Source organism: Nyctereutes procyonoides, unplaced genomic scaffold (assembly GCF_905146905.1).
Source record: "Nyctereutes procyonoides isolate TBG_1078 unplaced genomic scaffold, NYPRO_anot_genome, whole genome shotgun sequence".
In the NCBI taxonomy this organism is placed as follows: Eukaryota; Metazoa; Chordata; class Mammalia; order Carnivora; family Canidae; genus Nyctereutes; species Nyctereutes procyonoides.
Genome location: NW_026575139.1, coordinates 12,989,052 through 13,006,445, shown reverse-complemented (window position 1 = coordinate 13,006,445; position 17,394 = coordinate 12,989,052). Strand labels below are relative to the sequence as shown.

Sequence of the window (17,394 nt, the reverse complement as noted above, 5' to 3'; positions counted from 1 at the left end):
TCTTACCATCATTGTGCTCAGTTTTTATTTAGAATTCTCTAACTGTATGATTTTACAAAGATCCTTCACTCTAGAGTTAAAATTTAGCCAGCTAAGTGGTTTTCAATTTACAGTGCATTATTTTTCAATTAAGAGAAAGAGAGAGTGAGAGAGAAAATAATGCTTCTATCCATTGAATAGAACAAGGACCCAGTCTCTAGCAATAATACTGAGCCATGATACTAAAGATACTAAAGTGGACTTGTAATTTGGGCTGGGTTTGTTTGTTTGTTTGTTTGTTTATATGCTTGTTTCATAGTAGTTTCCTGTTTAGCACATTCCCTTCAGATTTTGAGGAAGGGTCTTCATCCCATGCATAGAAAAGACATAGTGTCCTGCCTCCCACAACAGTGGCAATAGAGCCTACCAGGCAACTAGGACAAAGATACCTGAACCCAGAGGCTCATCCTATAGGATGTTCTGCTGAATACATCAAGAGTGAGTCGTCCAAAGAAGGTGGGGGATACCCCCTGAAACTGCAGTTGCCAGCAGGGTCAGACACAGGCCATTGAGGCCAGAGGACACTTACGGACCTTCTGTGATCTCTGACCCATTAATGTGTATTACTTAAGATTTTTTTCAGTTTTAGGTAACAGAAAACCCAATGCAGTCTAGTTTAAACAAAAACAGAAATGCACTGCCCCCAGTAAATAAGGGATTTAACATTTATTTCTTAACACTTCGAGGGTAGCTTCACCCAAAGTTCAAAGATGTTAGCAGAACCCCATTTATCACTCTGTTTTTCTTCTGCTGCTTCTTTAGTGTTATCTGAATTCTAGCCAAAAACATGACTGCAGCATCTTGGGCCTACCTCTTTCCAGATTTACCTCCAGGGAGAAAGAGAGGAAGTCACTTCCTCCAAAGAGTAAGCAAAAGCCCAGGAACTGGGTTTCTTATTGGCCTAATCTAGATCTCACATCCACCTCTAAACCAAGAACTGTGACCAGACACATGCAAAGCACTAGATTTCTTGGTCTAGAAAAGGTGATTCATTCCCTGAGACCTAGAGGCCAAGCATACGGAAGGGGACCACTCAGGACCTTATTATCAGGAGACGAGGGTGTATAACTGTATGGACACCAAGCAGCAGAAACCAAGGACTAAGAGTGATTTACACAAACTCAAAGATTCCAGCATACACACATTAAAAAGGGCAGCGAATGTTACGTATCAAATATTTCTCATTAGGCAGATGGAACCACCACTTCCCATTATATAAGGTCATGAATAAACCAAGCCCCTGGGATCCTAACAAGTTGACACAATAAATAACATCAGTGTGCATTCCAACATAGCTATAGTTTTTTTAAGTGCATCCTACAGATCACTGATTTAACCATTTTATAAACCAAGAAAATTAGGATTTTCCTTTTTCTGTCTTCTTTAACATATACTAATGTCTCATGGATCCAACACTGGGTACTGGAGTGCATTTTCCAAAATGCACCTCTTGAAGTGGCCCAGACTTCCTTAGTTTTAATTATTTTACTATAAACCCTCCTAAAATGCATAATACATTTCTCCATCTTAGTAACCAGACTGATGAACACAATTTAACCCAACACTGGTCTTCTCTGAGCCACTACAGTGATGCTCCTGGGTGCCATTGAGTTTTATAGCAATTGTTGCCCTTATATCAAATGGTTCTAGACCACCCTGCTTCCTTTGCTAGGAGCTGAAATGCCAAATCTCTTTCATCCCGAATTTTCTTATTGCATACAACATCCTTGAACAGACCAATGCAGAAACAACACGGGTCCTAAAGGCTAGGTCTAAAAACAGCAGCAAAAGCCTGTGCCTCTAAAACAATGCTTAGGGGCACCTGGGTGGCTCAGTTGGTTAAGCGTCTGCCTTCAGCTCAGGTCATCATCTCAGAGTCCTAGGATCGAGCCCCAAGTCAGGCTCCCTACTTCTCCCTCTCCACCCCACTCATGCTCTCTCTCACTATCTCTGTGGCTATCTCTGTCTCTCTCTCAAATAAATAAATAAATAAATAAATAAACAAACAAACAAACAAATAATAAAACAATCCTCAGCCTCTGAAACTTGCACCAATAGGAAGTAGATCATCAAAGATGTATATCCTCCAAGGAGGGCACACTATCCAACAGCCGCATAAGAGGTAGTCATGAAGGGTAATGGAGAGGGAAGAAACTTCCAGAAGGCACAGCTGCACCTCAGAGAGCAACAGATGAGGGAGGTCCTCCCAGAGAGCATAAAAGGTGTTAATGATGAGACTGTCCCACCTGGATGGCAGAGGGGCCTCTCTCAATGCTGTGTCTCCCATTCTTTAGAATGAGGATTTTTATTACAGTGTGACTACACTTTTGTAGAGGGGCAGAAAACTCTCACTTTCAGCAGAACTGGGAAAGGAATCTTATTGATACCTTCCCCCATATGTATAAGGATTACTAAAAGAGTTAGATGGATGCCACGTGGGGAAAAAAATAAAGAGAGGAGACACAGAGAAGGAAGAAAGACCCCATCAGTGGGAAATCCCAGAAAGTGCCAGCAGAAATCCAATTATGAAGGTGAGGGTCTCATTCTGAACTTCAAAAGAGATATCCTTGTTTGCACCAAGTATAAAAAACAGGGTGAAGAGAGAGAGCAGCAGAAGCCCCCTTGTACTTGATCTTGTCCAGAAAGATTAAAGAGGCAGGACTAAACAGAGAATAACATAGATGGGTCACATTTGCAGGAAACCCTCTCTCTCTTTGGCAACAGAAAAGCAGAGAGTTGGGAATGCACTACCTGGGAGGTTACCCTACCTCTCCCGGCTCTCCTCTCTCCAGCCCCACAGAATCACTTGCCAGATAGCTGGATCAGGCAAATCCAGTTTGCTGGGTATCAAGAATTTAAAAAGGAAATCAGCCCAGCATAAATATAAAGCTTCTATTTTTTTCAAAACTGTGGAAGGAGCAGCAAACCTTACCAATGGATGAAAGACACTGAGCAGAAAAATACTGCCCCAACCAGATGAAAAGTGTGACCAACTATGAAGTAATCACTCCCAAGAACCATAACAGTAAAACCACAAAGCATAGAAGCAAGAAATCAGGAAAGAATCAGAAAGATAACAAGGGAAAATGGAATGTGAGCTAATGGAATTCAGGAAAGAAACACGAAGGGAAAAAAGTCCCCTGATGATCACAAAAATGAAAATAAAATTGGAAGGAGCACGCAGCAAAATAGGCACTGTGCAAAAACAGGAAAGGAATAGAGAAGGTAAAATGAACAAAATGGAAGTCACATGTTATGAGTTAAAAAGAAGCAAAGGGCAAAACGGCAAACACAGAAGACAGGCAAAGAAGTGACAATATACGTACAGTCAGAATCCCAAAAGAACAGAACCAAACCATATGGCAGAGAACATGTTTAAAGATGACAATCAAGAACACTTTGCTGAAAGGAACAAAACCTACTAGTATTATCAGACCGAAGATAAATGACCTTTTTTGAGTAGCCAAACAAAAAAGGTCAAATCATTTACAAATGGGAGTAAAACTGGGCTGGTGTCAGGTTTCTCCACAGCAGCACAGATATCAGAAAAGAGTGGGCTATCACTCAGAAGATGTGTTTTTCTTTCTCAAAAAGAAAATGTGAGTCAAGAATTTCATTTCCAGGGGCACTTGGGTGGCTCAGTGGTTGAGCGTCTGCCTTCAGCTCAGATCGTGATCCCAGAGTCCTGGGATTGAGTCCTGCATAGGGTGCCCCGCAGAGAGCCTGCTTCTCCCTCTGCCTGTGTCTCTGCCTCTGTGTGTGTGTGTGTGTGTGTATGTGTGTGTGTCTCTCATGAATAAATAAGTAAAATCTTAAAAAAAAAAAAAAGAAAAAAAAAGAATTTCGATTCCAGCAACACTGCCCCTTGAGAATAAGGCTGCCATTTTGAGCAATGCAAAGACTCAAGGAACATTGCTCCCATGAGCCATTCTTAAGGCAACTACTTAAAGATCAGTTTCCACTGAGCAAGTGATGATGGGCAAAACCACAGAAAGACTAGAGAAGAACAGTGACAATATGTAACCATGGAACGAGGACTAAAACAAATATAAGTGTCATCGACAGCCCAAGGGCCAAAGAAGTTGAGATGCTGAGTAAGTTCACTGATTGCATGATATGTAATAGCTGAGAGCCAAGAGTTACCATTTGAAGTGAGCAAATCACCGAATAGAACTGTAAGCATATTTAATCATTTAAAAGTAAACATTAAAAGGATGGTGTCAACTAAAATTGCGTGGAGAGAAGAAGAGGTGTCATCCCCTATGGTGTCAACTAAAATTGCGTGGAGAGAAGAAGAGGTGTCATCCCCTATGATAGGGAACTAATAAATACTGCTTGAAGAAGGGAAACTAAGTTTCTTATGTATGATTATGAAGTTAACCCCCAACACAAAAATATAAAACTCTCCAAGAATCAGAAAAAAAAGACACACATAGATATAGTGAGACAAAAATCAGTGTAGGAAAGAAGTCATCAGAGACCACTACAGGATCAGTTATAAAGAGCATTTCCCTGGTCAAAATCATGCAAACATTCACTGTTAATCTAATCAAGCTGTATTGGGAAGATAGGAAGATGGGAAGAGAGCCCTCTACAGTGGGGCAGGGAGGAAGAAAGAGAACTACAGACATCCCCCCTTCTCTGCAGGGGATATGTTCCAAGACCCCCAATGGTGCCTGAAACCACCGATGGTACCAAACCCTACATATACCACGTTTTTTCCTATACATATATCCCTATGATAAAGTTTAATTTACACATTAGGCACAGGAAGAGATTAACAACAATAGCTAATAACAAAATAGAACAATTATGATAATATACTGTCATAAAAGTCTTGTGAATGTCTCTCAAAATACCATATTGTACTGTACTTGCTCTTCCTCTTCCTGTGATGCTGTGAGATGAAAAAATGCCTACGTGATGAGATGGGTGAGGTGAAGGACACAGGCATTGTGATTTAGCATGAGGCCACACTAGTCATCTTCTGATGATGCATCAGAAGGGAGATCATCCACTTCCGGACCACAGGTGACCGAGGGTGAATGAAACCACAGAGCAAAAGTGTGGATGAGGTTGGGTGAGGTGTGGCGGGGGGGGGGGGGGGGACTACTGTAATTTCTCACCTTCCACAATCAGAAGTCAAAAAATAATCCCTAACAAAAACAAGGAAATGGATATCAAAATAATCAATCAGAAGAGATAAGCGTGGTTGCCCCAGGGGAGGTAGGGACCAGCCACCACTGGGGAGGAGCAGACTGGCTGCATTCGTAACAGACTTTGTAGAACTCTGGGGTTCTTTCATAGGCAACCTTAGTAAAAAGTACAATTTGTAAAAGGGAATTTGAGCTCCACTGGCCACTCCATCTTTTGATTCTCCACTCTGACCATTTCATTAGGTCCTTTCAAACTAGAGGCTCTCTCGCCTCTCATTTTGAGAAGTGAAACCCCTTAGTCTGCTTTGCCTTATAGGGAGAGCCACTACAACAACTACCACAGTTATCTGACCATGTTCCATGAGCCTCCTTCCACACTCAAGCTGCCATGGTTCTAGGACCAAAGGTTGACCCAGCACTGTTTCTCTGGCTGGCCCCCAGAGGAAAAGATATTAGCAAACGAACGGATACCTATGGTGGTGATGACAGTCCCAGCAAAGAAAAAGGCACTTCCAAGGTCCCAGTGACTGCTATTGTTGGAAGAGTTTCCTATCGGACTTACTCCTGCGTTGTCAGCGTCAAGGGCATGCTGCAAAGAGAGCGAGAAAGCAGGAGATTTAGTTAAAAATCTTTAAAAAAAAAAAAAAAAGCTCTCAAATTTTTTCCTTGCTCAAGAAACTGAAATGATTGGGGCACCTGAGTGGCTCAGTTAGTTGAGTGTCTGACTCTTGGTTTCAGCTTGGGTCGTGACCTCAGGGTCATGAGCTGGAACCCTGAGTTGGGCGCTGCAGTCAGCAGGGAGTCAGCTGGAGACTCTTCTCGATGTCTAGCCCGCTGCGCCTCCCACCCCCACCCTCCACACCCACCTTCCCCCTGCTCTCACACATGCTCTCCCTCTCACTCTCACTCTCTCAAATAAATAAATAAATCTTAAAAGAAAAAAAAAGAAAAGAAGCTGAAATGATCCAGAGGAGACTGGTTACACAAATGTGGGTGCAGTGACAACATATGCCCATTTAGGAAAATTTTTAAAATGGTTTAAGGGGGGGATGGGGGAGAAAACTAGGATGTTTAGTGTGGTGCCATTTATGTGAAATTTGCAGGCACAGGATTTAGGCAATCTGGGCATGGGTTATGCAAAATGCATACATATCACTGTGTATATACATAGAAAGATGTCTAGAAGGATTGTCACCCAAAATGTCATTCCTGGAAGGCAGGCTCTCAGTTGCTTTTCATTATTCCCTTTTCTGTTTTTGTTAAAGTGTTTTACGCCAGCTTGTTTCAGAATGGCAGGAGGTGAGAGCTTGGGCTCCGGATCAGACCAGCAAGGCTCTCTGCCCACTATTAACTTCAGAACTGAAGACAAGTTATTTTAACCTCTGTAAATGCAAATGTTCTCATTTGCAAACCAGGGATAATACCTCTCCCCACAGAGTTCTGAGGATTTTTTTTCAGAGTTTTTTTTTTTTAATTTTTATCTATTTATGATAGTCACACACAGAGAGAGAGAGAGGCAGAGACACAGGCAGAGGGAGAAGCAGGCTCCATGCACTGGGAGCCCGACGTGGGATTCGATTCCGGGTCTCCAGGATCGCGCCCTGGGCCAGAGGCAGGCGCCAAACCGCTGCACCACCCAGGGATCCCTTTTTTCAGAGTTTTGAGGATTAAATGAGATGGTCTGTGTAATGCCCTCAGCCCAGTGCCCAGCACGGAGTTAGAGGGTAACAAGTAGTACCAATTTCATGGCTGTCATTTGACAACCCCTGCTCCCTTACCCTGCAGCACACACACACACACACACACACACACACACACACACACACACACACACACTGTTCTTTTTAAAATAAGTGACAATAACTCCTCACTGGCTGAGGGATTTGGAATTCCATACACCTTCAATTCACATAAATTGGCCACACTGATGATCCAACCTCATTTTGCACTACTGGAAAAGCTCCAATGCAAGGCAGGACATTCCATGAGACACCCCCTTCTACCTCTGGAACTTTGCCTATGCCCTTCCCCAATCGTGCCTATCCTGCAGTGTCCAATCCAGGCCTCACTCCTTCCAGGAGGTCAATCCATATACTGCAGTCCCCGCAGATACCTGAGCTCATACTTTTGCACCAGGTATATTTAATTTGTCTTTGATCACATACTCCCCAGCTGAAAATCCTCGCCTGGACTCAGCCTGTACAGACTAAGGCGGAAAATACGTGAGCAGCCCTTTCTGAGCTGGCCCCTGCCGACTCCTCTCAGGCCAGGGGACAGTGTAGGAAGAATCCTGAAGCAAGTGAGCTGTGATGAGGAAATGACAAGTGGGCCCTTTAGAGGGAGGTGACAGACATATGAGCTACTTCTGAAACAACAAATAGAGATACTGGTCCCTGGACAAAGTTGGGATGACCCCATGTGGAGATAACGGGACACAATTAAATACTGAAATGTGATTGTATTTATCCTGAACAACAACCATGAAGCTTTGTTAGGACAGGCACACTGTTTGCCACAAGTCAGGTTAACCAAAAAAAGTGAATCATCATTACCTCTTGCCTTACTTAGCCTCAGATATTTCAAACTCTCTTGACTTGGCATTGCCGATCTTTTTCTGTAAGGGCCAGATAGTCAATATTTAAGGCTTTGTGGGCCACATACGATTTCTGTTGCATGTTTTTCTTTTCTTTTCCACTTACAAAGCTTCAAATATGCAAACGCCATTCTTAGTTCACAGGTTAGACCAAAACATGCCGTGGACTCAATTTGGCAGACCCCCAGGCAACAGACTGGGCCATAGGAAAAAAAAAATCTTTTCTGTTAAAGTTTATTTTTTTCCTGCCCCCAGGAATATGAGCTATCACACTGGATGCTCTTTCTAAAATAAACCCTGGCACCCCAGGATTTAAAATCCGGCCGCACGGGATGTGTACCAGCTGTCTTAGCCCATGTCTAACTGACCTAATTGACAACTATCACTTACTCATCAGAGGCTACGGTCTGCTCTGCTTTAGAGGAAGACAGATGGCAAGTCCTTTCTGCTGGCAAAATATCCATTTTCACTGCGCTGTGTGAGTGCCATCAGACCAAAGCACAAGCCTTAACTAGTGCTTATGTTCTCGTTACCTATTCAGCTCTGCCAAATCCACCTGCAAGGAATACCCTGGGGACAGCTCTAGGCCTCAGCCACTTAATTGGGTTCAAATCACACGATCAATACCTAATATTTCCAGTGTCTCTGAAGCTACATAGAGAGTTGGAGGGGTTCAATCAAGTCTCACTCTGCTGAGAAATGCACATAAATGCCATAAGCTGTACCTAAAAGTACAGATTTGCAGCAAAGACAAGTGGGGATGATTATTTGTTTCATCAAAAATACCCAGAGTAAGATTCCTTTTTAAGTTTTTTTTGAATTATGCAATTTAGAAATACTTAATGTTTATATATGTAGCCCTCAAGGAAAGCATTTGTCCGTTGAGGTTGAGAGGGGAGGGAAATTAACATTTTGTCGAGTTCCTGCGCTCAGCCAGGTGCTTTAGAAGTGTTACTCCATTTTATCTTTCTGCAATTTGCAAGAAAGTTATATATCCCCACATTAGAGATAAGGGAACCAGGCTCAGGAAAGTCAAGGAACTTGCCCTAGGCCACATAGCCAGGAAGTGAAGCCAGAATTCAAATCTGGACTGGGTCCAAGCCATGGTTTTTTACCTCTCCTCTAGGCGTGGCACTCCTCTCTCCCCACCACCATGCTCACCTCGAGACAGAAATGAGGAGGAAGACAGCCACTGCCCAAGAATGTAGGTAGACAGACCTCTCGAAGGATCGTTTCTAATTAGACTACATCCTTAAACATGTAAATGCAGGCACCAAACTTCATTTGGCTGTTGGAGCTGGTGAGAGCTTAACTGCTCTGCATTTAAAATAAAATTAAAGGGGCGCCTGGGTGGCTCCATCCTTCAGGTCAGCTCATGATCCCAGGGTTCTGGGATGGGAGAGCCCCATGTAGGTCTCCTTGCTCAGCAGGGGATCTGTTTCTCCCTCTCCCTCTGCCTCCCGTTCCTTCTGCTCATGCTCACTCTCTCTCTCTCTCTCAAATAAACAAATAAATAAAATATTTTTTAAAAATTAAATTAAATTAAAAGGTAAATAAACATGGAGACTGATTTTATACCCTGAGAAGGAAGGAACAGAATAAAGAGTGAAAGCCCTGAAAAAGCAAGAAGACAAGGAGGAAAAAGTGAGAAACTAGTGTCCGTTGACACATGGGAGCTTCGGACTCAGCTATAGCAGAGCCGGGGAATTGAAGAGCAGGTCCACACAGCACCCAACTTTAACTTTATGTATATCTGTGATGAAAATCCCTCTATCACTTTCCCAAATCTACAGTAGAGTGGGCTACACAAGCAAATATCTCAAGGAAGTGGTTTTGTGGCTCTTAAGGGTATAGTGGGGCCAGGACGAGAATTGGAACCCAAAGCAAGAAGAAAGCTCTCCAACAAGTCACCAAGCCCTCAGTGAGGGTTTGGACAATCCCCAAGTCCAGGAACCAGGTTTGATTATTCTGTCTAGATCTGGGGCAAACCACCAGAATTAAAATGAACAGAGAGAAAATCCAGTTGAAACAGACTATCACTTGAATTAATAGCATCATTTTTAACTCAATACGGATATTTCTGATTGAGTTCACAGTTCCAACTTTATTAATTTTTAAAGTATTTTCTAATGATCTTAATTGAACTCAAGTAAAACATTTTACAATTAAATGTGTTTGCTTTCATGTGTTGTTTTGTTTTTTCTCGGCGTTCAGACTGCGAAAGTGAAGATAAGCCAGCCCATCAGAAATGTCTGAGCACATAGATAATGAAATGATGCATCTCAGCTGTGTACTGCATCACTTAAAAGATCAGTTATAGGGAACATATAGAACCAACAGCAGCATGATGTTAGGCCACAATCTCAGACCCGATGAGTATTGTATGTTCACTTACAAGTTCAACCAATATGAGGTCTTAGAAGGATCCAAAAAGAAATCATTCTGAATGTGATGTAAGAGTTTCAAGCTCCAGGGGAAAGATACTCTAGATAAGAGAGCATTACTGTAACATTTAATTCCACTCCTTGAACTTCATTTTCAGCCTCTCAGTTGGAATGTCCATTACCCACCCAACTACCCAGGAAACAACCCATGAGTGAATGTTCAAATCAATAATAAACAAATAAACAAACTAAAGTAATAAACTTAGGCCCGTGCAATTTACTTCTTTGTAAAAGCAGATAAACAATAGAAAATAACCCCACAAAAAGAAATATAACAGTTCTTTTTTAAAAAAAAAAAAAAGGTAGGGAGCTAACTTGAACATGGCAAGCAAGATCTAAAAAAGAATGGCGGCTACCAGGGACCGGGGGTGAGAGAAATGGGGCAATGTTGGTCAAAGAGGACAAACTTTCCTTTATAAGATGAGTAAGTTCTGAGGACCTAATGTATAGCATTGTGATCACAGCTAGTGGTACTGCACTACACCCTTGAAAGCAGCTAAGAGAGCAGCAGATCTTAAGTACACTCACCACAAAAAAAAAAGAAAAAGAAATTATAATTATGTGACATGATGAAGGTATAATGTAACTCCATTATAGTAATCAGCTTGCAATATATAAATGTACCAAACCAATATATCATACACCTTAAGCTTACATATCATATATCAATCATATCTCAGTAAAACTGGAGGACAGATAAAAATGAGTCTGTCTCCCTCTCCCCCATCCTCCCACCACCACCCCCGGGTAGGGGTGTTAGGACCACCCGGAAGGTATAATGGAGAAACTGCAGCCACTCTGAAAGTGAGGTGGGTCTGAGTCTATAGGAAGAGAGGAGGGAAAGATATGGCTTGGAGGCCCCCCACCAGCTTTCCTCAGTGCTATAATCCCATAAGGCAATGCCAAGCTGCCCAAATCACTGTTTCAGATGGTGCAAGATACCACCAGAAGTGTTAGCACTACAGTGGGATGAATGATGACCCACAGGGGACCACTAACTGTCTGTGGCTTTTCTCTGATGATCTGTGTACTCAGTGAGATAATCTGTTTCTCTGTTGCCTTATATGGCACCAAAAAGAAAAACAAGCAAAGGTAGAGCAATCATCAGTCTGCTTGTCTGAGACTGGCTGATGAACACAGCTGATGAGAGCCATGCGCGTGGACACTAATGGCCTGAGTGATCATTTTACCCATGGTCAAACCCAGGACACTTGCTGAGTCAAGAGGGGCTCTGTGATAAGCATGCTGGGACCACAAGACAGGTGGAACGCAGGACATATGGTCACTCTACTAATAGCTTCTACCACACAGACAAAAGGAAATGGCCTCGTCTGAGAACCCAAGGCTGGTCTGTGTTGACCACATTCTTAGTCCCAAGAGGGCACAGTCAGCAAAGGGGGTCTACGAGGTAAATATTTAGCCAGAGAGGTTGAGGCAGGATGAAGGGGTGGGTATGAAAAGTGACTTCATAAATATATTAAAAGGGAGCACACTTTCAGCCCTTAATGGACAAAAGGGAAGCCACAAACCCTGTGAGGCCAAGAGAGGCAATTGGCAGAGCACATTCATTACAACTCACAAATACCCCTAATGATTCAAAACCCCAACAACAGGGCAGGACGCCCTCCCACTTCCTTCCCCATCTATGGCAGAAAAGCTTCAGGTAAGAAATGGAAGTGTGATATTAATTTGTTGGCCACAGTTGCCTTTTATTTCTCCAGCTTCAGAAGCATTTCTCATATAAATATTTTAGAGCAGGGGAGGGGTAATTTTACATCCAAGTGCGAGACCACATCCCAATATTTCCAATAGTAGGAGTGTATCAGAGGAATTCTGGAGCCACCCCTGGCAAGGCACTTCTGTGGCAGATTCCAAGAAACCTCTGCTTCAGTGCCGAGGTGAGAGCACAGCCCCCATCAGCACTTACTCTCGCAACAGAGAAAGCCTGTGGATAAAGAAGCAAACATTCAGCCTGTGCACATTACTCAGATTCTCTGAGTCTCGGTGTCTTCATCTATAAGATGAGGAAACCTTTCCCTGCAGTGTCCTTGTTGGGATATTTTGTAATGTATGTAAAGCTTTGAGTGGTGCACCTTGTCATTTCGTATATAGTAATATTAATAAGAACAGGAATCCTTACTGAGCACTTGCCAGTGCACAGAATAATGCAGTTAACCCTTGTGATGAGGCAATTCCTTATGGGCTTGATGCTTCCCTCATGGTTTAAAATTTCTCTTTTTTCATTGTTCTATGTAGTCAGAGAGAGAATTCTATATTGTAAGGCACAATTTGGAAGGTGAAAGGGCTCCCCCCGAATGTGGCTTGATCCCACATGACAATATTTAGATAGATTAGTCATTAGTGTATACCCAGGTGATAATAGATTTTTATTTTTTAGACCAAGTCTTTTTTTAAAGATTATTTCTTTCTTTGAGAGAGAGAGAGGGAGAGAGCGCGAGCGAGAAAGAGTATGTGTGCATGACAGTAGGGGTGGAGGATAGGGGTAGGGGAAGGGCAGAGGGAGAGAGAATCTGGAGCAGACTCCCCACTGAGTATGGATCCTGATGTGGGGCTTGATCTCACCACCCTGAGATCATGACCTGAGCTGAAACCAACAGTCGGTCACCGAAATGACTGAGCCATCCAGGCACCCCAAGATTTGAGTTTTAGAACATTACCACAACCGAAGAATTAACTAGTGGTAGCAAGGAAAGCCACTTGTTTAAGACCATGGGCTGTGGATATCCCCATTCCTCTCCATTGAGCTTGGGCATGTTATTTAATTCCTCCCTTCGGTTGCTTGTCCCTGCCTCAAAGGATCACAGTAAACATTAAATAATAAAGTATTTAGGGCAGGGCCCGGTCACAGTAAACACCAGGCAGGTGTTAGCTTGTGATAAAACTAATACCAGCCTGGAAGCTTCTGGAGGACAGGGAGTGGGCATCTTGTGTCTTTTGTTATTTTTTTCTAATCACTGGAGCCAAACACAGCACCTGCTTCATGACAAGAATTCAGTTAATGAAAATGTTTTATTGTAAATATGGAAAATAATCATACAAGCCACATGCCAACCATCAAAACTTCATTAAGTAAGATTTTTTTATTCATTTTAAATAAGAACAAAACACAAGTACATTTGTATAGAAATGTGGACACCATATACCCCGCTCATTTCTGGATTTTTTGTTTTATTTTTATGGGAGTTTTTTTCTGGGGGACACAATCCTCATTTGCAACTTCATTTTTCCAGAGGCATGCCAATTTCCATTAGCTCTTTAATTTCTGGCTCAAAAGCTTTAGACCTTCACTAAACAGTCAGGGAATCACAGCCTCGGGATAAAAACAATAATAATAATGAAGTGGGGGCCTGTAGAGACAGGCCAGGGGCTGCAGGCCCGATCTTGCATGCATTGAACAATCTTCTGCATGACTGCTTCGCTGGAGAGAGGGCAGTGCCTCTGATTTCTGGGTAACAATGGGGAGGAGTCACTTCACATTGTCAGAGCTGTGTCCTTAGGCACAAAAGACCCAACCCTGCACTCAACAGAGGTCACCTGCTGCCTCAGCTGTGGCCTAAACTTCTTGCACAAAAGGCTGCTTGGAAGAAGGGATGGCTCAGGGTGGGGAAGGAGAAGGCTTAGCTGGCTTTGCACTCTGACTCACAGCAAGGATTTCCACCGACTGCTGAATCGGTGCCTTGGGTGCCATGCTTCCCTTCAATCATTGTGTTTCTAGATATGCAAAGCTTCAGAGGTTAAGGACACCAGGGGAATCTGCTCATGCAGAAAAATTTAGACGGAAAACTGATTTGAGAGAAGTACCTTGACAACCAGACTGAAAAGAAAGAACTTCTGTTGCCCGGAAACAAAATAACTTTCTGCTTTGCTTCTGCAAAGGTTTTAAACAAAAGGCTTTTGGTCTCCAAAACAGATCTAAAACGTCCTATTCATTCAGTCCTCGAAACTTAAGCATCTTCTATGGCTTAGAAGGGACATATGGAACGAGGGATATATGGGATAAAAGATTCAATCTGGAAGACCTAAGTGGGAAGGAGAGAGATGAGAAAAATAATGTTCACTCAAATAGTGTCTATTGGGCACCCCGGGTGGCTAGGCGGTTTAGTGCTACCCTCGGCCCAGGGTGTGATCCTGGAGACCTGGGATTGAGTCCCAGGCAGAGTCCAGCATGGAGCCTGCTTCTCCCTCTGCCTGTGTCTCTGCCTCTCTCTCTGTGTGTCTCTCATGAATGAATAAATAAATAAATAAAATCTTTAAAAAAAAAAAGTGTCTACTAAGGGTAGAGGCACATGTCAGTGCTATAGGGTCAAGCAGGGCACTGCCTGCCATGGAGGGTACATGAAGGCCTCCCCTAGGACTTGAGTCTGGCCCCCTCTGAAGGTAAATCAGTTCAGAAATCCAGAACCCAACACTTAGCAGAGTGCCATTGTTCACACGCCATAAATGTGATCACTGAATGAATGAATGGTTTAAAACCAGACCTTGACTCCCACTGCTATCCTTTGGATTTATGTAAGGGACCAAAACGGCCATGTGCTGACTGACCAGATCATACTACCCTGCTGCCTGAAGGAGCATAGCTTCCCAGCACTCTCAGGATAAAGCCCTGCATGGCCTGTCCCCCACCTGCTCCCTGGCTAATTGCCTACCAGGTTCCCCTTTCTAACTCCCCTTCAGCCATACATGATCCTCTTCTCTCAAGTCCTCAGACATCCTGGGCGTCCTTCCACTACAGGCCTGGGCATTCAGCTCCCCCACCCAGAATCCCCGACCCCCTATGTCAATTCTCCTGCTGATGCACCACCCAGCTCCTTCTCTGCAGCATTCATCATGGTTTTGTTTATCCTGATTTGTGTGATTCCATGCACAAGGTTTACCTATCTGTAGGGTAACCATATAATTCATCTTTCAAATCAGAACAATTTTGAGAGAGAAAGGGCTACCATTAACAATTATTCCAGAACCATGAAACCTGGGATGTTTGGTCATCCTAGTCAGAAACTCCAAGAGGGTCAGGGACTATATGTTCACCTTTTATTCACCATCATGTCCCCAGGACTTAGCACTAAAGTTGGCACACAGCAGGAAATCAGTAAATTTGTTGAATGATTGAGTGACTGAGTAATTGAGTAAGGGATTTGGGGCGTGGCAGAAGGGAATGGTAAATGTCATGGCCTTGGAAAATGTTCATGGCTCATGCAAATTAACCAACTTCTAGAGAGAACAGTTTGGAAGCTCCTGATCTCTGGCCCTCCCTTATCTGCAGAATAGCAGTTTTGGTCGCCATACAACATTAAAGGTCCACACCCAGGACACAACATGGCCTCCCATACAGCTGCTTGTATCTTAAATGAAATCATGTCACACCAAATTATGGTGGAGTCAGGCCCAAAGAGCAGAGCCAGTGAAATGAATCCATATGCTAGAGTACTGAGCAAAGTATCTAAGACTCTAATCACTTACTAGCAAAGGATAAAAATCCCCAAGAGATCATTAAATGAAAACCAGTAGCAGAGGTCCTGTTGACCAACATAAAAAGGCATGAATCAGTCAAGGAAGAGGAGGCATAGCAGGATGAGAAGGGACCCTCATACACACACAAAGGCTCATACTTCTAGGAAATTCCAGACCCGGCCCACACCAGGCAGATGAAAGCTTGAGGTTTTCTTCAGATAAAGAGATTAACATGAATAAAAAGTGGCCACGCTAAGGTCAAGAGGGTTCTGAGAAGTAACTTGCCAAAGCAAAGTCTGAAAGAAGTATGCCGGGGGAAAATAGTCAACTTTCCAGACACAAGGTAGCCTGCTCACTCTGAGGAGTGCCACACCAGCTGCCCCCAGGGTCGCCCTCCCATGAGAGAAGAATCCTTGTTGCCTGCAGTTGTACTGGCCTTATTGTACAAGGCCTTTAGAATGGAAACTCCCATATCCCCCCTAGTGGGCACCTCATCCAACACTACACCCCTTCCATGTGGCAACTACCTGGAGAGAAAACAGCCAAGTGATCCCACAAGCTACACTGGAGACACTTCAAAGTCTGAAAATATTTAAGCATTCACTGCCTGAAAAACAAACTGCTACAAATCATCATCCACCCAGGCTGAGGCATGGTTTCCTCCCCTCATCATTGAGGGAAGCCGCCTCATGGTTTTATTCTTTGAGGATTACAGAAGATGAACGTGTTACTGCTTTCTCCAAGACTAGCCACGACAGAAGTTTCTAAGACAATTGTACTAGGGACAGGGAAATAAGCAATTGAGGCAAGAGAGCCCAGTGAGGATAAAGAGGTTCTTGAGATCGGGTGACTGTCAAATCAAGTTCAAGGAAATATTATTTCCTGTACTCCAGGTAGATGCCAGGCACTCTGCTGGTGCTCTGTGTGGGCTATCCCCTCTCCTCCTCCCCATATTCTGAATGAGAGGGACTGTCCCATCCTTTCCTAGGAGGAGGAGCCTTAGGTTCTGTGGGGTGAGGGACCAAGTCTACTTTCACACCCATGCTCCTTCCTCTCGTTGACACCTTCTTGAAAATACAACAATCCACATTTCGAGTGCTATCGTACCAGGTCAGACAGCCCACACACCCTTAAAAATATTTCCTTCTCCCTCCAGTCTTTTCCTCAGAGTAAAAGCTTTCAGGAAAGGCCCAGATGTGCTATAAGGGAAACTCAGCAATTATGCAAGTGAGAAGCACAGCCCAATGGTTAGAGCAATGGGCTTCAGAGTCAGACGTCCCAAGGCTCAAATACCCATTTAACCATATACTGATTGTTTTTTACCTCGGACAAGGTGCTTCTCAGAATTATTTTCTCATCCATAAAATGGAATGATGGAGATGGAACCTACCTGTAGTAAGCTTATTGCCAGGGTTAAGTGAGCTCAGACATGGAAGCACTTGGAACAGTGCCTAGAGGAAAGTGAACAACCAAAAAAAAAAAAAAAACCAGCAGCCATTTTTCATTACTAAGACAGTTGTGCAGGAAATCTCTCTGTTACAGTCATCTGCAGAGTCTCCCGTGTCGCCTCAGGGGCAAGAGTCCAGAGATGGATGGTTCTCATGTGTCCCCTCTGGGTAGAACTGCTGAGGCCCAGCTCTGGTTAAGTGGCTTGCCCCAGGGCATCAAACTAGAAGATCCACACAGCTCA

The 17,394-nt window shown here is 43.5% G+C and overlaps 1 protein-coding gene across 1 annotated transcript in view; it reads right to left on the bottom strand.

Moving 5' to 3' along the window:
• Positions 1 to 17,394, bottom strand: part of KCNK10 (potassium two pore domain channel subfamily K member 10) — a 130,166-nt gene that overhangs the window by 44,866 nt on the left and 67,906 nt on the right. The window contains exon 3 of the mRNA XM_055304234.1: positions 5,667 to 5,784. Within this exon, the coding sequence (XP_055160209.1) occupies positions 5,667 to 5,784 (118 nt within the window). The remainder of the gene's footprint in view (positions 1 to 5,666; positions 5,785 to 17,394) is intronic.